Source organism: Seriola dumerili, unplaced genomic scaffold (assembly GCF_002260705.1).
Source record: "Seriola dumerili isolate Sdu_G_001 unplaced genomic scaffold, Sdu_1.0 BDQW01000003.1, whole genome shotgun sequence".
Lineage (NCBI taxonomy): Eukaryota > Metazoa > Chordata > Actinopteri > Carangiformes > Carangidae > Seriola > Seriola dumerili.
This window is the reverse complement of record NW_019174258.1, coordinates 6182352-6205201: the sequence shown is the minus strand read 5'-3', so window position 1 is coordinate 6205201 and position 22850 is coordinate 6182352. Positions and strand designations below refer to the sequence as shown.

Genomic DNA, 22850 nt, shown 5'->3' with positions numbered 1-22850 from the left:
TTAAGATGTTCAGATACTGTATTTTGTCAGCTTTCCCCTTCTTTTGTGTCCCATTTATTTTATCTGAAGAAATGCTCGTTCACTAACCGGATGGCTGTGATGAGACTCTTGATGGAGTCGGAGACGGTACGAGAGTGACCGGCCAGAACAGACCAGGTGGGCGGGTCTTTGGGGTTGATAACCAATGAGCGTGCAGTCTTGAGCAGGTGGGTGGAGCTGTCAAGCATGGAGCATGCTGACTGGAGGATGGGCTCCTGTGCCGCAGAGCCCTACAGAGAAACAGAGAAAGTGAATTTAAACCAGAATGTGGACATATATGCATGTATTAGAACATCCCTTCTTCGCAGTATATGCCACACTTTTCTATAAGACCTGTATTGACCTAATAATACATGTAATAGCCGTCCATGAATACTACTAACACCATTATTCTCATGGCCATACCTCGCTGCTGATTTGAGCGGGGATGCTGGCAAACTCTGGGTTGGAAGCAAATGTTGTCAGGTTTTCCACAGCCTCGATTAGCGGAGCTGTGGCGACTCGACACCTGTTCCTGTTCTCGTCCGAGAAATCTCCATCCAAAGCCTACAGAGGGAGAGGGAGGGGGCAGAAAACACATCCGATTAAACTTGAGCACCTATTAAGTTTTCTAACCTGAGAGTCAAGAAACAAATCCTTGGCAGAAGTTTGATAGAAATTTACAAACAAATATGAGCCTATATGAATCACAAATGCTTCAGAATCCACTCAACAGAGGATTCATCAGAATTATCCCACATCAATCAGAAAGGACAATACTATCAAAGTTAAATCCATATCCCTACTGTGGCCAATTAGGGGACGGAGCCAACCGACAAAGAAATCCTACCTTGATGGTTTTGACCAAGTTGGCGGTGCTGTTTGCCACCTCTTTGGCAGACTGGACAAAGTGCCTCTTGGCAACTGGGTTGGTTGTTTTGGAGGAAGCCAGACGACAGGCGTTGCACAGTGCTGAGGTGTGCTTAGCAACAATGGTGGCTGCAGAGAGCACCTGTGTGAACATCAAAATGTTAAAATGAGGAATTGAGATTATATCTCAGAGTTAAAATAGTCTATTAGCAGATGACGACGCAGTCATCAAGTACTCACTCCTAGTGTCATGCCCCACATATAAAAACACACAGGAGCTGAAAACTGATTTATGTCAGAGCGCTTGTGGGGGCCTTATAATTACTGTCAGTCTCAAAGAATGTTGTTGAGGAAAATAAGGTGATAATGAGGTAAATATCAGACTTTCACACCTGGAGTGAAGGCGTCTGGCCACAAAACAGTTAGACACATTTTTATCAGGTGTTTGTACAGAATATTATACGATTTAGAGAGGTACAAAGAAGAAGACTATCAACTTCAAGCCATCTATTTTTGTAGAAAATTCAGTGACTGTTGAGACTGTTGTGAGGCTGAGTAGTTCTACATTTTCTTTCTGCTATTCTATTAAACACAAGAAACTGGCTTCATTTAAACATATAAATGGAAGATGATCTGTGTTTATAGTGTCAAGGATTCAGGGATATTTTTATTCATGGTCAACATAACATAATCTGTGTGCAATAAAACAAATAACTGCAGCCACATACAACCGCTCAAGGTTGAACTCTCATCTGCAGAAAAGCTAAGACATGTTCGATCAATGTTGCAAAACCCTTACCATGCTATAATGCACATTTAACAATACAGAGAATATAATAGGTGCACGTACCTGGGAGGGACTGCTGTCTGGGTCCACAAGATTCTGACAGGCCATCTGGATTGCCTGGTTGGCTTTGGCAAACTGGATGGGATCCACCAAACCCTGGTGTCCTGCCTGACTGTTGGGGTCAGAAACACCCACCAAGTAGGAGGCCTGGGCAGAAATTACACTTGTCATCAGCATACACCAGCATCAGTCCTACCAGCAAAAAAGCAATATGAACCACTCAGTAGCTCCAATACAATATTTCTCCACAGGTTCTTCACTGTACCTGTCCTGCAGCCTCAGTGAGGCCGCACAAGGCCTTCGAGGCTGATCCCACACAGTCTCCGAATGCAGGCACATCTCCGGTCTTGCAGTTCTGAGAAATACCTGCCATGGACTCTCCGAGGACCTGGACAGAGCGCCAGCAGAAGAGAAGAAAGGGAGAATTACTTTAGATGCTAAGCTGTGTGTGTGTGTGTGTGTGTGTGTGTGTGTGTGTGTGTGTGTGTGTGTGTGTGTGTGTGTGTGTGTGTGTGTGTGTGAATCACTCGGCTGTTTGATCTGAAGGCATACCTTGGAGTTCTCCATCACACTCTCAATGCAGTCAAAGTAGGAGAGGTCACTGATTGGCTCATTGGGGTTGTCCAGCATTCCTCTGACAGCCTGAGAGATAAGTGTGCAGAAGGCGTTTCAGATGAGTATTTCTCAGGTCATTTATTTTCACAAAATCCTCTGTGGTTAGCGCCAGAGAGATCTGTACAGCAATCATTATTCCTCTTTTGGATGCTACACAGATAGTCTGTGGTCAATAAACACAAATTAAACATTATCAAGATTAAACAAGGATATTAAACCAATCATTTGTTGATATGATTTTTGAATGTTTCTGAATGATTGCTGTTCAACTACAAAGTGATTAAGTTTTGTTTACCTCCAACTCCCTGAGAGCGTTGTCACACTCCTTCTGTCCAGGAGCCTGCTGTGTACACAGTGTGATCAGCTGGTTTATGCTGTCAGTCACTGCTCTGAAACAAAACAGAAATAAATATATATATATCACTCCCTAGTCCTTGAAGGTGTATGGCAATAGCTGGCTTTGACATGTGTGAGAACATTTACTGAAGGTTTTTGTGTGTTACTAACAAAGCCTGTATATACATCTTGTGTTCGTGTGCAAGCTTATGCAGTAGATAGATGTTGGGGATTTTTTTTTTTTTGCTTCTATTTTTATTAATTCCATATAAATTTGGCAGCTGCAATCAGCACCATTGAAGCCTTTTATGACCAAGTTATGACTTTCATGGTAGGCAGAGGTCTGAATGCATTTTGCTGATAACTTGGCATTCCTAACAAAACGCACTTGCCTTGATGGATGATATTACCATGGTTCAATATGCTGCATGAGTCACTTACTGCTTAGTGGTTTTAAAAACAACAGTTTAAAACACTGGAAGGGTTTTCAGACTGATGGAGGGAGGGGAAGACCATATTCCATATTCTAATATTCAATGCAATCACACTGTATTGTAGACTATAACATATATTCAGTTGACAGTTTATTATTATTCAGTTGGCATTGAAATTGTTTTAGAGATTGAACTTCATGATCATTTGGTTGGTGCTGTGGAATTGTGTTGTGTTTCATGGACAGGTATTTCTATTATTTTGTCCATTTATATCAATGGAGGGTAGCTTAAAATAAAAGAAACGCGTCTTTGCATGATGTTATAATTTTGGAGGATGTAGTTTGTGGTGCTCTTGAATTGTATTATACAGTTGAATCAACACCTCCCTAAAACAATTTCAACAAAAGCTGAACATTATAACGTTCATAAAGGAGAATGTTAGAAATGTTGATTTAGACTGCGTTAGTTTTACCTAGGTGTTCCTGATAAACTGTTTATACACTGTGGACAAAAGCACAAAGAAACACAATGTGTAGGTCTGTGCAGTGGTGAGTTGTGGTACCTTGCAGCAGCAGCTAGCAGGTTCTTGGCATTTGCTGCTGCAGGGTCTACAGACAGGCTCTTAGCAGCCAGCAGCAGCTTGCTGGAAGCCATGGAGATGTTCTTCAGGTTCCCGATCACCTGCACCTGGTCATCCTTTTTCTGGAATGACGCAAAAATCAAATCGATCACATTATATAATCATCAAACACACATCGAGGTGTGAAAATGATGTGCAACAAGACAAACCTGAGTGTGGCCAGCCATCTCGATACCAGCATCCAGGAACTCATCAAAGTCTTGACTGAACTTTCCAGAGGCCACCGCCAGCTGGCTGCTGGAGCCTCTGGAGGCGTGGACCACCTCGCCTGCTGACTGATTCAGGTCTGCTGCCGTTTGGTTCAGCTCACTCTGGGCCTCCTGAAATGACTTGGAGGCTGGAGGGATCTGCACGGTGGACATAGAGAAGAATTTCATGAATTTCATATCAGAACAACAACTAATATCAAGTGTAGCTTGAACTTATATGAATATCCAAAGCCCAAACTCACAGTCTCAATCAGCAGCTTCTTGCTGGCCTCCCCGATGCTTTTCAGAGCCATGTCCACATCCTTCTGGCCAGGCAGACAGTTGACGCAGTTATTCAGGGAATGAGACACGGCCTTGGCCACCTGTAACACAGCACAGTAGGTTCACATTAGACTGGGTTAGAAGGTGCCAGCTATACACAAGGTTTAGAGGCGACCACGCTGAGCTAGAAATCTGAATTTAAAATGCTAATGATCAAAGCAGTCGTGCAGAATAACTGATGTCACTATATTGCAAAAGTTTTTAATATATAAATATTAATCAGTATATCGGTGCGTTCTGTTTATTTGAGCAGAAGCCCATGACAACATGAAAATGACCTCAGTGAGGCAAGCTCACTGAGATGCAATCAAGAGCAGGTAAGTTAACTTAACTCAATTTTGTTTCCAAAACCAATTTGAAATAATCAAGTAGTATTATATTAGACTCTTCTTTTTCAAGATGAAAAAAGAGCCTCATTTGTGTTTTTTTGATCCCTTTAATGATTTCTCCACATTGCTACCAAAAAACATGTAATTAAATAATTTGGGGGAGAATAAAATGAGGACAAGGCATAAATAAATAAGTTGCTTGGCCTCTAAATATGCCACCAGGTGTATTATACGAGTCCCTTGCTATATTTGACAGGTGTTCACTTTCATGTTTTACCAAGCAGATGTAGAAATTCATCTAGATTTCATTCAGCCAGACTTTGTCCATACAGAAATATTTAGCTAAATATAGCAAGCACAGAAAGAAGTGCTGTTGGGTAAAAGAGTTGACGGTCAGGCTTTCTAGCCATCTTTACAGTCACATTACTTCTATGTAAAACAGAGGATTCACACTCCAATTAAAAGCGAATCAGTGCTTGTAAACAAAAGCCTCAGACTCACAAGTTGCAAGTATATTTTTGTTCTGACAACCTTCATAACTCTGCAGAGTTGTCTATGTGGTGACATTTGGTGGTGTTAGCTTGTTGGCACAGGTGCTATAGTCTGACAGAAGGATGAGGGTTGAACTGAACGTTCCAGCCTGCAGCATCAAGAGTCACCCGTAGTGTTAAAACAAACAGACAAGCAGAATTGACTCCACACCCCGGAGCAATCCTGAACCATCTCACCTGTGCCAGCCTCTGCTGGCTCTCAGCGTCTCCAGGGGAAATCAGCGCCTGCTTGGCCTCATGAATGAGAAGCGCCGAGCCCTCCATAACATCCCGAGCCGAGTCCAGCATGGCAGCTGCAGCCTTGGGGTCTGTGGTGGAAGCAGCGACGCCACGGGCCGCCTGGGCCAGAGTTTTCAGGGCCTGAGCCGTCTCCCTGGCTGCTATCCCTACACACAGATGTAAGAGAGTATAGGTGTGACAGACACCAACTACAGTCAGGAAAGTGTCTCAAAGGAACCATCTATCATTTACAAAACTATGACACCATCATGTGTTCATTTTCAAATCATAGTCATATCAAATCATAAAGGTTTGTTAAATGTATAAAAAAAGTAATTTCCTGTCTTGGCAAATGTGTCATGTTGCATCATGAACACAATGTAATTTGGTCCACAAGGATGATTGGCTCACATGCAGGAGCCAACACAATAAAACATCTCATTTACAACAACACATCAGTTGGATGGGATCAAACCAGCAGAATGAAGCCATATTATGTTGCAGTTAACAAGATTACTGAAGGAAAGTAAAACATGTTGCAGCCAGTAGGGGCTTTTTCCCTCAGGTTCTATGAAGAACCATGTGCTGTATTCTAACCAAGGATACATAAAGGTCATGAAAACTCTCCAGAGAAATCATGTTTGCTACTGAAGAGACGTTTTTAAAAGGATTTCAAACAGATTAATTTGCCTTGCTTTACTCTAATGCATGATACAAAGCAATCTATTTAAAAAAAGGGCAAAATATTAACTGACATTTGATGCCACGTATTGCTTAATTGGATCTGATTATTCAATCACATCACAAGTAGTTAAAGTAATAGTTGAAGTCATGTGAAAAAAGAAAGAGGCTTTGTGTGCAGTGTGTACTGCAAAGCACATTTAGCTCATAAAAGCATAAAATTCTTCTATTAAAATTGGCATCGATGGGATCATGTATGTTCCCAGCAAAAGGAAGAAGAAGACAGTGCTTCTTGCAATCATCAGTCTTACCTAGGTTTTTAAGATCTGAGACTAATGGATAGAAGCGACTACACAACCTTAAAGTATTTTTTATAGATCTCAGTACAGCACATCAACAGTACCAACCTGTGTAGTGTTCATTTCCTTGTGCAGCACAGGTGAGCAGCTGAGCCATGGAGGATCCCACTGACTTGGAGGTGCTGCCCAGATCCTGAGCACACTTCTCCAACTGAAGCAGAAGGAAAGGGGACAAATAAAGCACAGGATTTAAGCAGAAGTAAAGAAAATCAACCTCATGGGTCTTAAATGTCTCTTACTGATTCTCCAGGTAGAGGTTTCAGTTGGGTATTAACAGCAGCCAGCTTGGCATCCTGCAGCTCACTCCTCAGGGTCTGGATGGCAGTGAGCGCAGAGTCGATCTCCATGGGACCGCAAGCTTCATGAGCCTTGAAAATAAAGTAGGTGTTGCTACTACTCACATTTCACATAGTTGCAAAGGTTATGGCTTATGTTTTGCACTTGGAAGTGATGATCCTTTAACAGAAATATACTGTATTTTGCTGTCAGTTTCTGCTGGTTAGAAATTCAAACTACTGCTATCCAGAAAAACGTACATCTGCTGCAAATACTGTAGTTGAGGAAAATGCATCAAACTATTGTCAGTTGATGTGACTTGATTCAGAAGCCTAGTGTGCAATTTAAAACCCTCTAACACAGCAGTTTACACTTCACTGCATTTAATGTGGAGTAAGCAGTAAAACAAGAACGCTACTCAACAGCACTCTGTCACACTGTATAATATACAGGTGGCTCTATTTTTGCCCATACTGTGATTTTAACCATTAAGTTTATTATACATGTTCCAGAGAGGTACTGTGCCTTTCTGGAACAATTTAATTGTGTTAGGTGTGTGAGCTACCCTTGTGCTCTACCTTCTGTGCAGACGTCCTCAGCTCAGCCAGGCAGGTAGCCAGGTTCTTAGCACATTGACCCAGTTGCATGGCTGCAGCCTGATCCGTCACCGTGGGAACAGATGACTTGGCTGAGGTCACCATCTTACTACCGGGCTACAGAGAGATAAAGAAATGTGGAAATTTATTTTAAATACATAAATAAAAAAGCCTAAAAATGGTTAACAAAAATACATTTTGCCTTAAAGCATTGAAGAAACGTTGCTCTGGGCAACAACAAGGATCAAAGGTCAAATTATGTGGTGGATATTTCACCAATATTGTATTTGTGGAACACTAAAAGGACCACTGAGGCATTAAACACAAAATACCACCCCACCAGCACTTCTTTAACTGCCTGCTTCCACCGAAAAGAGGTTACAGGCCTATTTTTAATGGCTCCCCACATGACAGAAACACTATTTATACTTTGTTCAGCCTAGTTTCCAATGTAGAATTGACGTTACTCAGTTTGACTATGGGCACATAAAGTTTTAACAACCCATTCTCCAGCTAAAGTGAGAAATGGTGAGGCCGCAGTGGGAGTGAGTGTGTGCTGCACCTGAAGGAAGTTCTGACTGGCAATGATGAGGGCGAGTTGTGCACTGAGGTCCTCCGGTTTGGCCTGACTGCCGCGTACTCCCTGGACGAGCTGGGGGATGTGATCTGCCACCGCCTTTACAAACAAAAACACGCAAGGGCAGTGTATACACATGCTTAAATACAGTCAAAATGGAGACCTCAGAGATTCACTATGGGCCTCAGTATAAAATTTCTCTATAATACTGTTCTATAAGTCATCAGTCAAGCAGTTGGGATGCACAAATAACATTAAAAAACAGACAAAAAGTGTTCAATGAGGGTACGAAGGACAAAAGTGTGAGGTAAACAGTTTCAATGATTCATTAAAGGAAGAAAAATAGAACAAACCAGACAAAAAAAAACAAACAAAAAAACATCAAACAGCAAATGGCAGCCTGCTGTCATTCAGCATCGATCCTCACCTTACAGCTCTGCACCAGCTGCTGGTGAGCAGCAGTGTTCTTGTTGGATGCAGCTGCATTCTGAGCAGCAGCGATGGTCTGTGTGGCTGCAGCCGCAGCCTGCTTAGCTGCATTCTGAGGAATATCAAGAGACAAAAAGCTCACATCCAAATGTAAAATGTGGTTCAACAGTATCTCTCCTTGTCTCTGTAGCAGTGTCTTTTTACGTGTCCACTTACAGCACAAATACCTCGATGGTCGCAGCTCTGCTTTTGAGTCTGGATGTTAAAAGATTTTACTGTCGAGTTTGTGTTGAGCGGGATTTCAATTTACAATCTGGATATTTTTCTACATGGGTTTGTGTTTCTTTACCTTTCAAAACTCTCTAACCACAGGATGGCAAGCTACGCATCTCTGTTAATGTAGGCCACTTGAATACATTATTAAACAATAGTGTACTTTAATGCTTTTGAGCGTGAAAACAGAATCAACTGTTCAAGGTCTTACACCTTTTTGTGCAAATGGAAATAGTTACTATATATATTAAAACATCTTAATATTACTACAACTAACACTAATAAAGTAAAAATATGCCTATATAATCCTGTTAAATGAGCTGAATATTTTAGCTTGAAGTGGTAGTGAGTCGTGAGTTAAATAACCCTGTGGCAAAAGAGACGTTTCCTGGTGACAGACATGCTGCAGAAATCAACATCTAATCCTCCCTGATCTTGCCCAGTAATGTCTCTATTTGTACGCTATAGATGGTGATACAGTGTCCTTAACATGGTACTTTGGAGATGGTGACATTTAAGATTGGTCTTGGTGTTAATGTCATGCCTTCTTCTAAATATATTCTGTGTATTCGATTTTTCCCTCTTACTGGAGAAGCTGCTTCACTTGGGTCAAAGTGTGTGAAAAGTGTGTTTGCCAGCATCACTGACCTCCAGCCTGTTGATCAGTTTCTTCTTAATGGCATTCTGAGCAGCAGCGTTGGTGGCCACGCGCAGACCCTCTGCAGCCTCCCTCAGTCTCTGCTGCTGGTCCTCGTTCTCTGGGTATGCTGCAGCCCCCTGGGAGCGTGCACGCACGCACACACACGGGCAAAAACAAAGATCAGCACATACTGTACATGGCAGGTGAGCTGGGTGGGCAAACAGCTGGCACAAATTCCCTGAATTTCAACAATCTTTGCACTACTTCTTTCTTAGAAAAGCATAAGGATTCCTGAGCGGTTCAGAAACATGTTAGCGCCCATCACATCACACACACACACACACACACACACACACACACACACACACACACACACACACACACACACACACACCTACCGGAAACAGCAACAGACACACCCACACAACTGCCATCAGTACATACAAGCAATCTCTGAATATTCAATCAGTGTTTACAGATCTTTGACGCAGACTTAATCACTGCACTCAAACTCAGCTGCGGCTCCTCTTCACTCAAACAATCACTGCTTTGTTGACGGCTAAAAGTCAAGAGATGTTGTTTATCCATATTACCAAGAAGCTCTTTTTTATCCACCTGTTTATGTATCCAGCCTCACAAGTTAACCGGGTTCTGTGGAGACTAATTTCACTTAGCGCCTCTATGTCTCCAGCTTCTGGAGAGACAGCTAAGCTCGCTGCCATTAGGTTAATTAACCGGGAACTCAGCAGCTTCACCTGCAGCTACACAAAGACGTGGGCGGGTGTGCTACTAAAAATTCATGTCATTAAGGTAATGTTTAACCCCACAGCTGCTGTGGGCACAAGTCATACAAACAAGAGACATCACTATCAACAAGGCAGACACACAAGTGTACAAACAGGAAAAAAAAAAAGAAATCACTTTTGTGACCTTTCAGACTTCGTACGACATTTGACGAACTGTAGCATTTATCACAATAAAATGTGACCAGCTTCAAGTCAGTGGAGTTCTCAGCTGTCACCTGCCTCCTGGCAACTGCTGACACCATTTAAAAAGAACAGCCGTTTGCATAATTATTGAAACGAGCTACCTTCCAGAGGGTGAAACAAGATATCACATTCAAGAATTCATCACAGGAACTGGTCTTCAAAAAACCACAGCCTGTTTTACAGTGATACAATACATCAGGGGTCTCCAACCTTTTTCCCCTCTGAGAGCTACTTTTACAAAATGAAAGTGTCCGTGAGCTTCTCATGTCTTATATTACAAATGACATTTATTCACTTATCTTATCAAAACACTCAAACTGATCTCCAAACCCAAGCAGCTGAGTAAGCAAATCTTTTTTTTTTTTTTAAACTAACCCCCGTTATCGTATATCAATATCCACAAGTTACATTTTGTCCCCAAAAACATCAGACATCACATCCGTGTTAATTTTTGTCATAATTCAGTCAAACCTGAACATGCAGGACATGACAAACTGTCTGATTTCCATTGCAAATAAACGTAGATAAATCTGCTTAGAAATGAGAGAAGAAAGAAGCTCCTTGTAACTTCAGATCTTGCCCAGGAGCCATCATGCTTCAAAGTTTCCTTCAATATCAAAGTAATCCAGTGATAGTTGTCAATCGTCTAATGGTACATAGAAAACAGAAACTAATAATAGCTAATTCAGTATACTTAATTTTCCAATATGTAAACAAACATGGGCTAAAACAAATTGTGTTGCTTAATGTTTGTATTATGCTTATGGTCTGCACATATTATATTCTCTGAACCTTTGGTCAAGACGTGTTGGAGACCCCTGAAATATATGTACAATAAAAAAGTGTCTCTCACTACAGTAAATCATTACCTTTAAAAAATAATCACAAAGCTGTAAAGCACACTGTTCAAAAACTAAACCACACAAGCTTAATTAATCAGTTACCGAGGCAACGGCTGGCTGAGGTCTCAGCCTCCATTGACACAGATGTGACGGTGATAAGTCTGGCATCAAACTCGACTAACCAGCTGGAGGGCGTCATTTAATTTTCATGGTGGAAGTGGAGAGTTATTAGTATCGGTGTGTGATTCTGCAGACTGATAATGAGAGTGATGTAGAGAGAGAGCAGATAAATAGTTTGGATAAAGGAAGATGGGATGCTGCGTGGCAAACGTTAAGCCTGCCCTTCAGCAGTCTGAGAAGAAAGACTTGGATGTCCTCTTACTCTTAATCATGTTACGCTGAAAAGATGAGATGTAATAAGAAATGGATGGTATATCTAAACACTGTATGGATCATAAACCCCCTCAAAGTTCAGCAAAATTTTGTATTTTTTCACACTGTTAAGATTTTCAGATTTAAGACGTGGCCATGCCCTAAATTTCTGGTGAGTCTTAAAGGTCATCTTTTATTAATGATTTAACACCTCACCAATGGAATCACTTCCCAGACCGCCATCTTTGGTCTTTTTCTTCTTTATTTGCGCACACACACACACACACACACACACACACACACACACTTCCTTTCCCCCTGCTGTTACCTTATATGTACAAGAAAAGCAAACCCTTTATTATCTGGTCTAAAGAAATGCCACTACTGTGATTAACACCAAAACAAAACCAAGAGATTTTTTGGGTTGAGATAGAATATATATATTATGTATGGACTCCAGCTTGTTTCACAGCAGCCCCGCAGTTTACGAATTTAATCTGCTAGACTTAAGTCTAAAATTACAAGAAATTAAACACAATAACTATTATATGTTTAATGTCTCTAATGCTGCTCACCTTTGCTGCCTCTACCATCCTCGCTGTGGCGTCTGCTAGCAGTTTAGCAGCCGCAAGTAACTTCTTCGAATTGTCAACATCCACCTCGGCCTCAGCATCAGACCTCATGGCGTTCACCAGGTCTGAGGTGGCCTGAGCCAAGACCCGAGCCTGTCGGACCATCTCTCCTGTGGATGAGAGAAGGAGGAGGACAGAAGTAAAGACAACGTGAGGGGAAAGAGAAAGAGGCAAGAAAATCATACTAGTGAGACACACTAATGAGAGCCTAATGAGAGTGTTTTAACACTGAAAACTTGTTTTAACTTGATTAACTCTATATAAAACCTAAAAAAAAACTAAACCCATGTTGATTGCTTCAACCTTACAATATAAAAAAGAAGATAATTAGGCTTGATGACTGTTTTCTTTCAGGAATGTGGGAATAATGATGCAAGTAATGCAATGCCGGCAAACCTACGTGCAAGGTTTTTCAATTTCACACCATTTAATTTTGTATCCGTATCAGTTATTAAACTGTCTGACAGTAGGTTGAATCGTATTGTGACTGAAGTCATAAACAACACTGAGCTTTTGAGCAAAACGCTGTCGGGTTTAATGTCAGCATCATAAAAAAAGAGCCTGGTGGCAGAAAACAAGGTGCAAAAGTAACAAGCTTCTTCCACTGCGCTCAGTCTGGTTGAATTCCTCATCAGATCTGCATGATGTTATAACACTTGAAGGTGACTTGTGAGGAAAGAATTGGATGTAATTATTTCTGACTCCCTCTGAAAATATTCTCAGAGTCAGACTAATGAGGGAAGACAAGAGGGATAAGAAAGGGATTGGTGTCTGTATTCTCTCTGTCAAAGCAGAACTGGACACACAGCAGAAACTATTTGGCAGAAAGCCTCTATAATTCATGTGAATGTATCAGCTAATCTGCCAACACTCCACTGCAGAAGGACTGCACCCCCCCTCTTCACATTTCATTTCTGAATGCCAGGTGTGACACAGCTTGACATATCTGACACCAGTTCATAGGCGGTATTCGCCTTCTGGCTGCATGTATTCAGACCTCAGCAGAGCAAACAGCAATTCTGTAGTTGTCTATCAAGCCAATCAATCCATCCGAGCTGACCGCTGGGATGTTCTCCGTGCATCTCTTTCCATCTATGTGTCTTTCTCTGCTGTCAGATTTGTTAACATCGCTGACAGCTTTTCTCCGTCGCTCCCGCATGGCTGACAGCAGTCCATTCAAACCCACCATCTTGCCAGTCTCTCAGAGGAGAAGATGGGATGAGGCAAGCACAGATACACAGTAAGCCTCTGAAACCAGACAGAGCTATGGCAGGTCAGTTTTAATGGTAAGATTAGATATCCTTTCTGTGCACCCAATTTCACATCAATTTTTAAAAGGCATTTGGCTATGGCAGGTCAGATCTGGCTGAATTCCAGGTTGAGTTTCACATCATGACAGCAGACAAAATGGCATATTATATCAGTGAAAACTCAATTTTTATATTTTGGTAGAAAAAAAAAAAACCTACCTAGGACAGTACCTACCTACCAACAGAAAGGGAAGCAGGCGCTGTACTTAAAAATCACCAGCTAACTTGAGTTTACATTTTATTGGCTTTTATTTAAATTTTTTCCCAGATTATCAATAATTCTATAATTAGAGGAATCAATTCTTCATTTGAAGGAAGTAACTGTATTATCAACCAGAGTAAGAGACTACAGCCGTGTAAACAGCACTGTGAGACTGCGCTCAGACCACAGTGGTGCTTTGAGCTTAATGCTAATGTTAGAATGCTAACAGGCTTGAATGCTGATGATAAGTAGGTATAACATATACTATGTTTCTCACCTCAGTTTAGCATGCTAACGTTTAATAATTAGCACTAAACCTGCAGCTCAGGCTGATAGCAATGTCATTAGCTTTGCAGGTATTTTAACATCAGACAAATTATTGGGCAAAGTTTGTTTGCAAAAGTTATTACAATTAATTCTTAGAGGAACATGAAAGCTTGATTTAATGTATGAACCTAATTTCATGACAATCCATCTAACACTTGTAACAATGTCAACCAAAAATGTCAACCTCTGATCACCAAAGTCAATAGCATTAATCCTCTGGAGACCATGAATGTCTGTACAAACTTTCATGACCATCCATCCAAAGGTTACTGAGAACTTTCAGTTGGAACAAAGCTGTGGACTGACTGATTGACTGACCTTGCCATCCCTAGACCGACCCTGCTAGCATGGCTAATGGAAACTAAACCTCCATGGAAGTAGTTGGCTGCAGGCTGTGCTTCCCTGCTAATGACTGCTTAAACCACAAGTGCTTTTCAAATCAAAAGTAATTCTCACTTAAATGGCAATTAATTAACCTGTTCCTTAACCTTATGTTCAACATATTTCAAACTTTTTTTCCCCTGTACTTCATAGTATTTACAAAAAGTCTCAAGAGCGGCTGGATGTGAGTTTTTCCCATTAGCTTTTCATCACCAAGCAATATCCTCTTTTGGACTCACCTGCGTCTCCCATTGAGCTGAAGATGCTCTCAGTGACCGTCATGATGGTGTCCGTGGCCTGGTCGTAGCGCCCGATAGGCTCTCCCCTTGAGGTGTACTGACGGACGTGCTGCAGGAGATCTCCCAGAGCCTGACTCACCACGCTGGCTGCTGCACTCACCTTCAACACATGAGACGCACACCACCAACATTAGTGCAGCTTCTTAAGCTGCATTACTCCCTACTTCTTATTTCAACCGACCAGGGAGAGGCAAGCTGGACTCATTATCTTCATTGCTTCTTAAGCTGGTTGTTAGTGCACAAACTGAACTCTCCAAATAAAAAACAGCTGCTGTGATTTAAATGGCAAAAAATCTGAGTATTCTAGGAAACAAACCAGTAAACTCATTTGTTCCTAATCAGTGTTTATTGGACCAAAGTTATTTTCTAAAATAAAAATGTAAAAAAAAAAAATCATAGATGGAAAAATAGAGTCAAGTGCACTGTTGGTTTATACAGTAATGAGGCTGACCTGTTTAAGGAGCTCGCCATCTTCAGTGGCTGAGAGGCAGGCCTGGACGCAGCTCTCCACTGAGCGATCCACCAGCTTTCCCGCTTCGATTAACTGCTCCTGGCAAACTGGGGAACTGATGGTGGGACTCACCACCTACATCAACATGAATAAGAGAGGGGTGAAGAAAAACCATGTGAAATGTATCCACTTGAAATTGTTTTCAAATATTTAGCAAAAGAAATAAATAAAAAATACAATGGGTGAGAAGTGAAATTCAGAAGAAATAAATGATGCCCAAAAGTAATCTGCAGTAAACTTAGTGTGACTAGAAAATAAACAGCAACAAACATAATTCACTTGGTTATAAACACGCTGCTAAAACAGTCTTTTCATCATCACATTTCACAGAGAACGGACGAAACAGAGAGACGAGAGAAAGAAAGAGAGAAGATTTGAGAGGGATTCAGCAGATGGTTCTCATCACACTGCCATGCAGAGAGGTGAGGATTTGTTTAGTAAATGCAACTCTTCAGACTGGGAGCCATGAGAGCATTTAAACTAATTAGAGACATGTGGGTTGTACAATTAAGGGTGCGCAAATATGATGAGGGCACGGGGTATTTAACAGTGCCTTGGTGCATCCTGATATATTCATTCTCCAAAATGATTTTTTTTTTTTTTTTTAGCTGCAGATAAACTGTAGGTGATTCAAATATTTGAGGACATAATTGTGTGTTTACCAAACCTCACTGCAGAGTCTTATGAGAACGACTGAAACAGCAATTGGGAAATTATTGTCAAGTACTCAACCAAATAGCTTCAACAATAGCTTCCCAAGTGACATCCTTACACCACTGCAAGTGTAATGTTCAAATCAGAGACAGATCTGACATCATAAATGGAAAAACACTACACCACTCATGCATCATTTCCAAGTATTTGCATAATACCCACTGAATTTCCTTTTTGGTAATTGAATGCGTATTATACAAACACTGACATGACGGGCAGGTTTATTCAGATCATTTTTACAAATGTCCTACAGACACTCTGTTGTACCTTGGCACACGCCACCAGCTGGGAGGTGGACAGGGCACACTGGGTGGCGGCAGCAATGACCCGGTTCTGAAGCACTGTGTCCTCTGCAACCTGGGCCACGTTCTTGGCCTTCAGCACCAACATCGCTGCAGCGTTGGCCACTGCTTTGGCCAAATTCATCAGGACGTCCTGCACAACAGGCGGCACAGAAGGAGGTTAAACATGATCAATCATCAGCAACTTAAACACCTGCACGGTCTGTCCTGTAACATTAACAAGCGGATTCTCACAAAACAATTCTGGCACTGGCATCTGGATATTGCAGAAAAAAAAGGCAAACTTATAGTTCAATACAAGTCTGTGCCATAGGATTATATCTGTAATTGTGTGTAATTGAGCTGAAAGAAAGCAGATGCAGGACATAAGGTAATTTCACAGAAATATGACATCAAACTGCCATCTCATTTAATTTTGACCAGGAAAGGAAATGGTGTTTGCTTATTTGTACAATACACACATATACTTAATCATATAAATCTAATGAAAGGAGGAATGCATGGAGAGTCTAATCTTATAGAAAAACACTTTCACCCACTGCACATCTGTACAGCTCATCATCACTGAACTACTGTCAAAACACAAAGCTAGATGGCTGGAATAGCTGAATTATAAAAAAAAAATATATATATATAAAATATAAATATATAAAAATATATATATACTGTATATATATATATATATATATATATAAAAAAGTCTCTATATGAAAAATCACTATGATACAACTTGAACAGATTCCCTCCACATTTCACTGGTTGCTGTGTGTTTTGATTAACTGAGAGGCAGAGCCTGAGCATTGAGTTTTGTCTGATAATGATGAATGGACCGGGTGCAGAGTTACCTGGAACCTTTCATCTGTCTCGCTCTCTCCAATCTGGCGCAGGAGGTCTCCACTGGCCTGGCCGATGCTGCCTGCTGCTGTCAGCACAGTCTGTCTGGGCTACACACACACACACACACACACACACACACACACACAGAGAGAGAGAGAGAGAGAGACCATCAGAATGTGACACTACATTTAGACGCCTGGCTGGAAACGGCATCATATCCTGTATCTTGAGATATGGCAGTAGTTTACGAGCATTAGTGTGTCATACAAGACTCATAACTGTGATGAAAGGTGTGTGTTTTAAAGCTCTGACTGTAGTTAACATACAGTTTGGAGTATACTGAAATGAAAAATGACTTATTAGTTATTTCAACACAAAGTGGTTCATCAAATAGCAACACCAGGACACAGTACACTCTAAAAACAGCCTCCATCTCTTTTCCTAACTAACCTACAGGCCACATTTTATCTTTCCAATATCCTCCATGCATAATTCACAAGTGCAAGCTCCGAGTTGTGTCTCAGCTAGATAAACCTGTGCATTATGCAGATCACCAGCCCAACACTGTACACTACATTAACTTCTGAATGATTCTTCCACCACACAACAAAAGCAAGCTCCTAATACACCTAGGTGAGAACATTACAGTCCTGCAACCCAAGCAGATGCCTTGTCCTTGGCAGTATTTTGAAGCTACAGTAAAAATCTGCCAATCAGCTCCAGCCTGAGGTCTTTATTCAGACTGACCAGAACAATTCAGTTAGCTGGAGGCGGCCAGCAGCAGAGGACGCCGATATAATTAGGTGTGATTTGGAGGAGCAGGAGAGATGTTGTATTATTATGAGACGATACATTGTCTCCGGGAAGAGCTCCTCTGTGGGAAATTTAATTAACTTTTTAGGCTGTCAGTTCAGACGGCAGAGTACGCACACAATGTGGCATTTCAAGTAACACAACAATAACTACACAATCTCCCATTATGTCTGTCATACTTTATTGGCTGTGTTGGGCTTCAGGATATCAGATATACAGTGGCTGGACAGAGGGAAAGGGTGGAAAGAAAATTCCAAAGTGCCATTTTCAGGAGCAAAATTAGGAGAAACTGACAATATTTTTATACAAATAGATGTAATATTAAACTGATCCGTATAGAAAGAGACGAGTAGTTGAATTTGATATCCTTTGATCAAGCTTGTTATCATTGTCTCAGGGTTTGAGGTTCCTTTGCTCACCTCTCCAGAGGCCGGCTCCACGGCCTTCAGCAGGTCAGACACGGCCCCTGCGAGCGTCCTGGCGGCCTTCATCAGGTCGTTACCTCCTCCCACGTCATCCTCCATCAGCGCAGCCAGCAGTTTCACGCCCTTTGACATTTCAGTCAGGTTGGAAGAGATGGTGGTGATGGCGCAGCCCACTGCTGTGTAGTCGGTGTCAGTTGGATCGCCTGAAGATGGGACAGAATGAGAGAGGTCACCAGAGAAATAAGAGTCACAGAGAAGTGACTAAAACAAAATCCAAACCAACTGCTCTCCAGTGACTCTTATATCTGCCTTTAACCAACACACGTCCATTAAAGCATGAAAGAAATAAGCAGGGAAAAATTGCTGGGGTCAAATTGCTATTGGTCTAAAGCACAAACTGAAAAACCAATAAACTGGCTGGAGTTTAACTTGGAATGGTTCAAAATGGCACCGAGTCAATAGACACCGTCACTCTATATTCACCAAAACACACCAGGGATGAGGAAGCTATAAGACTTTATACAGATTCTATAGTGATGTTAAGGAGCACCAGACTGATGGAAAAGTTAATTTACCTCTGAACAAAATAGCACCCCTAAAATTCACTTGTAAAACTGTGGGCGCAAGTCTCAACATTTTCTATGGCTTCGTTAAGGATTCCTAAAAATACTTGGATTAATTTCCAATGAATGTTAACATGCAACAATGAATAACGTAGCCTTGCTCTACTGTAAAGCTTAAGATAAATTATGCCAATTATTTAGTTGGCAATAAATCACATCCTTGCCGATTCCTGCCCCAAAGAAGAATACATCCTGCTGAGTCATGCCAGCGCCACTCACCAGCTGTGAGGTTGACCACAGAGGCCGTTCCTGCAGTGATGGCGTCGACCTGGGAGTGGATCTCATGTTTTGATTCATCCATCTTGTTCTGGATCCACACCTTGGATGCCTGGGTACACAATCAGAGGGAGATCACATTGTATGAATGCAGTTAAAACATGGGTATCAGTTATTTTTTCTGGCGGAAATCATAAATGGACACCTGAATTTAAGATGTTTTATTACCATAGCAAGTGCATACAGTACACATGTATGAAGGTTTTCTACTGAGTGTAAATGTGCAGTTTAACGCACCATGTCCTGTCCCAATGGTGGCAGATCGTCAACCTCTCCCAGGTCGATCTGGGCTTTCTGCACAGCTTGCATACTGGTGTTGATGGTTCCCATCAGAGCCTGCTGGGCTGAGCTCTAAATACACAGGGAAATAAACAGATTGAGTGTCTTACAGGAAGCAGCCTGGAATGATTTTTTAAATAAAGTGATCACATGATTGCCACCCCCCCATTTGTAGAAGCCAGCCACAAGGATGGGAAAAAACGTGACACAGTGGAGGACGATGACACGTCCGTCCTCTGTTACCACATAAAACAAACAATAACTTTCACAGGAGCTCAGCATTGAATTTAAAATACAAAGACGTCATACTGAGAGCCTTTCTGCTGTACTGGTCTTACCAGTGGTGGCATGTGTCCACGGTGCATCTGACCCATTGTGATCTGTTGTTGAGCAGATGGCATGGTGCCCATGCTGAGCGACTCTGTGCCAATAGAGCCGGAGCGGATCACACCTGGCAGCGCCACTGAGCCGTGCTCCACCCGGCCCACACGGTTAAACTGCTGCTGAAGGATGGTGGACCTGTGGGAACGCCGACAGTCACACAGTTAATATCGTATCTGTGAATGTTTAAGGATAGTCACTATGTCTGTGGTGCCAACAGTAGTTCTGACAAGTTCTAAGAAATAATTCTATTAAAGAAACAAAGTGCTTACTTCAAAATACATACATGAACGTGATGTACACGCACATACACACTCACACATCAGCTGAATGGTTTACTAATGGAGAAGAAGCCAAATATCAGTGCAAAAACCTCTGTGTTGTTGTTATACATATTACAGACAAGAACATAAAGAGGGAAAACAGCCACGATGAAAAAGACAAAAAGAGCATGTTTCTGCTTGTTAGCTCTGTGTGTGAGTTTATTCACGGGAGAAATTTAACACTCGGCAGTGCGGTTGTGTGCATTTGTGACAGTGGGACTGACACTGCTGAGTCTTCCCACTGAGTACTTCTGGAATACAAAGCTTTGTTTTGTTTTTTCCTCAGATAAGGCCTTCCAGAGTTTGGCTTGCTATGTGTTTGCAGTATTAAAGACTTTTGCCTTCGGCACTGCGCACAAGCACAGATAAAAGCAAAGGGGGAAAAATACAACAACAATTGCAGCAAATACTCTCTCAGTTGAAAGCACGAAAGCAATATCAATTGAAGCTCGACAGGAAAAATGGCTTTAGTTACACACTGAGAGTCCACTGTGGATAAATGAGCTAATACACAGGAAATGTTCTGATAGAGGCTTCTCTCGTCCGGTGCAGCAAAATCTCCTCACATAATGATTATCTCTCAGGATAAAGTCCAGCTAAGGAAGTGCTCATGTGTTGAAATGAGGTCCTGAGGATGGATGTGTGAGCTGTGGTGGAGGGCAGTAGTGAGACGGAAATTGAAAAAGGACCCTGTCTGATATTGTGTTCTGTTAGAATAATATGCAATAACTCTGTGCGCCGCTTCCGTGCTGATGGAGGAACCATCATCATACCACAGTTTATACTGGACTAGAACACAGTAAAGCACTGCGGGGATCATATGCGATTAATCTATAGAACTACAAGTTTGACATCCTGTGGCTCTATTTCTAACTGTCTGCAACTGTGACAAGAAGAAGAGAGTAACAGTGCTTTTTTTGCTACACTAATTCACATACTTTTTCGGGGATACGGATTCCTCGAGCATGGTTGACTCTTCATCACCTTCTAATCCAAAACGGTCCTTGCTTTGCTTCTGCGTGAGAGAGAAAAACACACCAAATGTTTGTTTAAAAAGGAGCCAAGTGGGAGTTTAAAGAAGCTTCCCAGTTGCTAAATCTTTGTTAAATGGGTTGTTAGTCTCAAAAAAAGAAAAGAAAAAGAAAACCTGGGTCCAGGGAAGCAGGAAATCATATTCCATATTCCATTGTATCATATTGACAAATTTTTGGTCCTATTTTTAGGTTCAGGACCTCCCAGATGAAGGTTATTGAGACTGTGACGGCCTCCTGAAACGTCATATGACGTACAGTAAATATGAACTAACTACCTACCAGCAGACAGCAAGATGTTGTGTGGGATTTCCCCTTTTGTTGGAGTTGTTTTACCCTTTGACAAACCATTGTCACTCATTCAAGTGTACAGGTAAATATTTTTCTGCTTTCTTCTGTTTTCTTAAAGCATTGGGCTTAGGTGTTAAGTTTTTCATCTGCTTTCTTAACCTAGGAAATACAGAAGTGAGACTCAAATATGATGCGTGTGCAGTGAAGTACTGAACACTAATAAGCTTACACTAATTCCACTCATAATTTTAGGTCACTTGAACCCATGATTGAACAAGGTTTTTTTTTTGCTTCTGAAGGTGGTAGTTAATGATAAAAGGTCAGCTGATTGAGAGTTCTTACAGTGTTCAGTACCTGTGCTACATGAGCCCAGCTCCCCTGGGCTTCTTTTTATTTCACTGCAGCTGTATGAGACGTAGCCTGAGCACATCAAGCATCAACAGATGTGAGACTGTCTCTCTCTGCCGCAGGACGATACCGATTCATTACCATTCATCTGCGTCTCCACAGATAGATGTCTCACCTTTTTGAGGATGATATCGATGTAGCCGGCAATGAGCTGGGAGATCTGCTCCCCTTCAGTGGTCTGCACAGAGTAGTAGCTCTCCTGATACTCCCCAAAGTCCTACACACACACACACACACACACACACACACAGACACACACACACACAGACACACACACACACACACACACACACAGACACACACACACAATCTTAAAGATGCATTTCATAGAGGACTGTAAGGAAAGTAACCACTGCAGTGCTTGTGCTGTACACAGGCTGAGGATTTACTATGAGGATTAATGTGAATCCATGGAGCCAGCTAGTTTCAGTGCTACACATTGTGCTGGGTGACAGCAAGCTGCTGCAACATACACACAGTCAGATTAACCCAAGAACCATCTCAGAAATTAACTTTTTTTCCAGCACAACTTTGCAATGTTTTCCAGTTGTATACACAGTTTATCTTATATACAACAAAACAGTGAGACACGGAGAGGCTATGCCTTTGACATCGGCACATTTGAGATGTTAATCACCGTCCACCACCTTCCACCTGATCAAAACCTGCAGCCCAGCAAAATATACAACTGCTTCAACATGTGAATGACAAATCAGACCTCAAACCCTGGGAGGCACTCTGCTAAATTAACAGCGAGAAACAGAGGCCGTGTTAATTTACTCGAGACAGTGAGTCTACCAGATCTGCAAGATTAAATCCATGTTGCTTATTGACTGGGTGCTGACACAAAGGTGAGATATTGACAAGGAAGACAAAAGAGTCTATTCAATAACCGAAGTGCAGGAGGGAATGAAAGGACAGACAGACTGAGCACTAGAGTGATTGTTTTATGGCCACTGCAGGAACAGTTGGGTTTACTGTGAGCCTGTCGTACTCATTTTCTACTGGTGATATTGTGCTCAGTGTGAGCTGAATGAGAAGATGCGATGGCAATGACTAAGC

General features: G+C 41.7%; 1 protein-coding gene across 1 annotated transcript in view; it reads right to left on the bottom strand.

Moving 5' to 3' along the window:
- Nucleotides 1–22850, bottom strand: part of LOC111218754 (talin-2) — a 50973-nt gene that overhangs the window by 19725 nt on the left and 8398 nt on the right. Inside the window, exons 10-37 of the mRNA XM_022741203.1 lie at nt 21904–22005; nt 20997–21073; nt 19693–19873; nt 19313–19426; nt 19019–19127; nt 18171–18379; nt 16947–17045; nt 16067–16234; nt 15026–15160; nt 14515–14674; nt 11999–12165; nt 9229–9357; nt 8306–8419; nt 7864–7977; nt 7284–7418; nt 6669–6797; nt 6478–6580; nt 5348–5556; nt 4212–4331; nt 3910–4107; nt 3683–3822; nt 2646–2739; nt 2288–2377; nt 2001–2123; nt 1739–1882; nt 869–1030; nt 445–585; nt 88–269 (exon numbers count right to left, since the gene is read on the bottom strand). Of these exons, the coding sequence (XP_022596924.1) occupies nt 88–269; nt 445–585; nt 869–1030; nt 1739–1882; nt 2001–2123; nt 2288–2377; nt 2646–2739; nt 3683–3822; nt 3910–4107; nt 4212–4331; nt 5348–5556; nt 6478–6580; nt 6669–6797; nt 7284–7418; nt 7864–7977; nt 8306–8419; nt 9229–9357; nt 11999–12165; nt 14515–14674; nt 15026–15160; nt 16067–16234; nt 16947–17045; nt 18171–18379; nt 19019–19127; nt 19313–19426; nt 19693–19873; nt 20997–21073; nt 21904–22005 (3848 nt within the window). The remainder of the gene's footprint in view (nt 1–87; nt 270–444; nt 586–868; nt 1031–1738; nt 1883–2000; nt 2124–2287; nt 2378–2645; nt 2740–3682; nt 3823–3909; nt 4108–4211; nt 4332–5347; nt 5557–6477; nt 6581–6668; nt 6798–7283; nt 7419–7863; nt 7978–8305; nt 8420–9228; nt 9358–11998; nt 12166–14514; nt 14675–15025; nt 15161–16066; nt 16235–16946; nt 17046–18170; nt 18380–19018; nt 19128–19312; nt 19427–19692; nt 19874–20996; nt 21074–21903; nt 22006–22850) is intronic.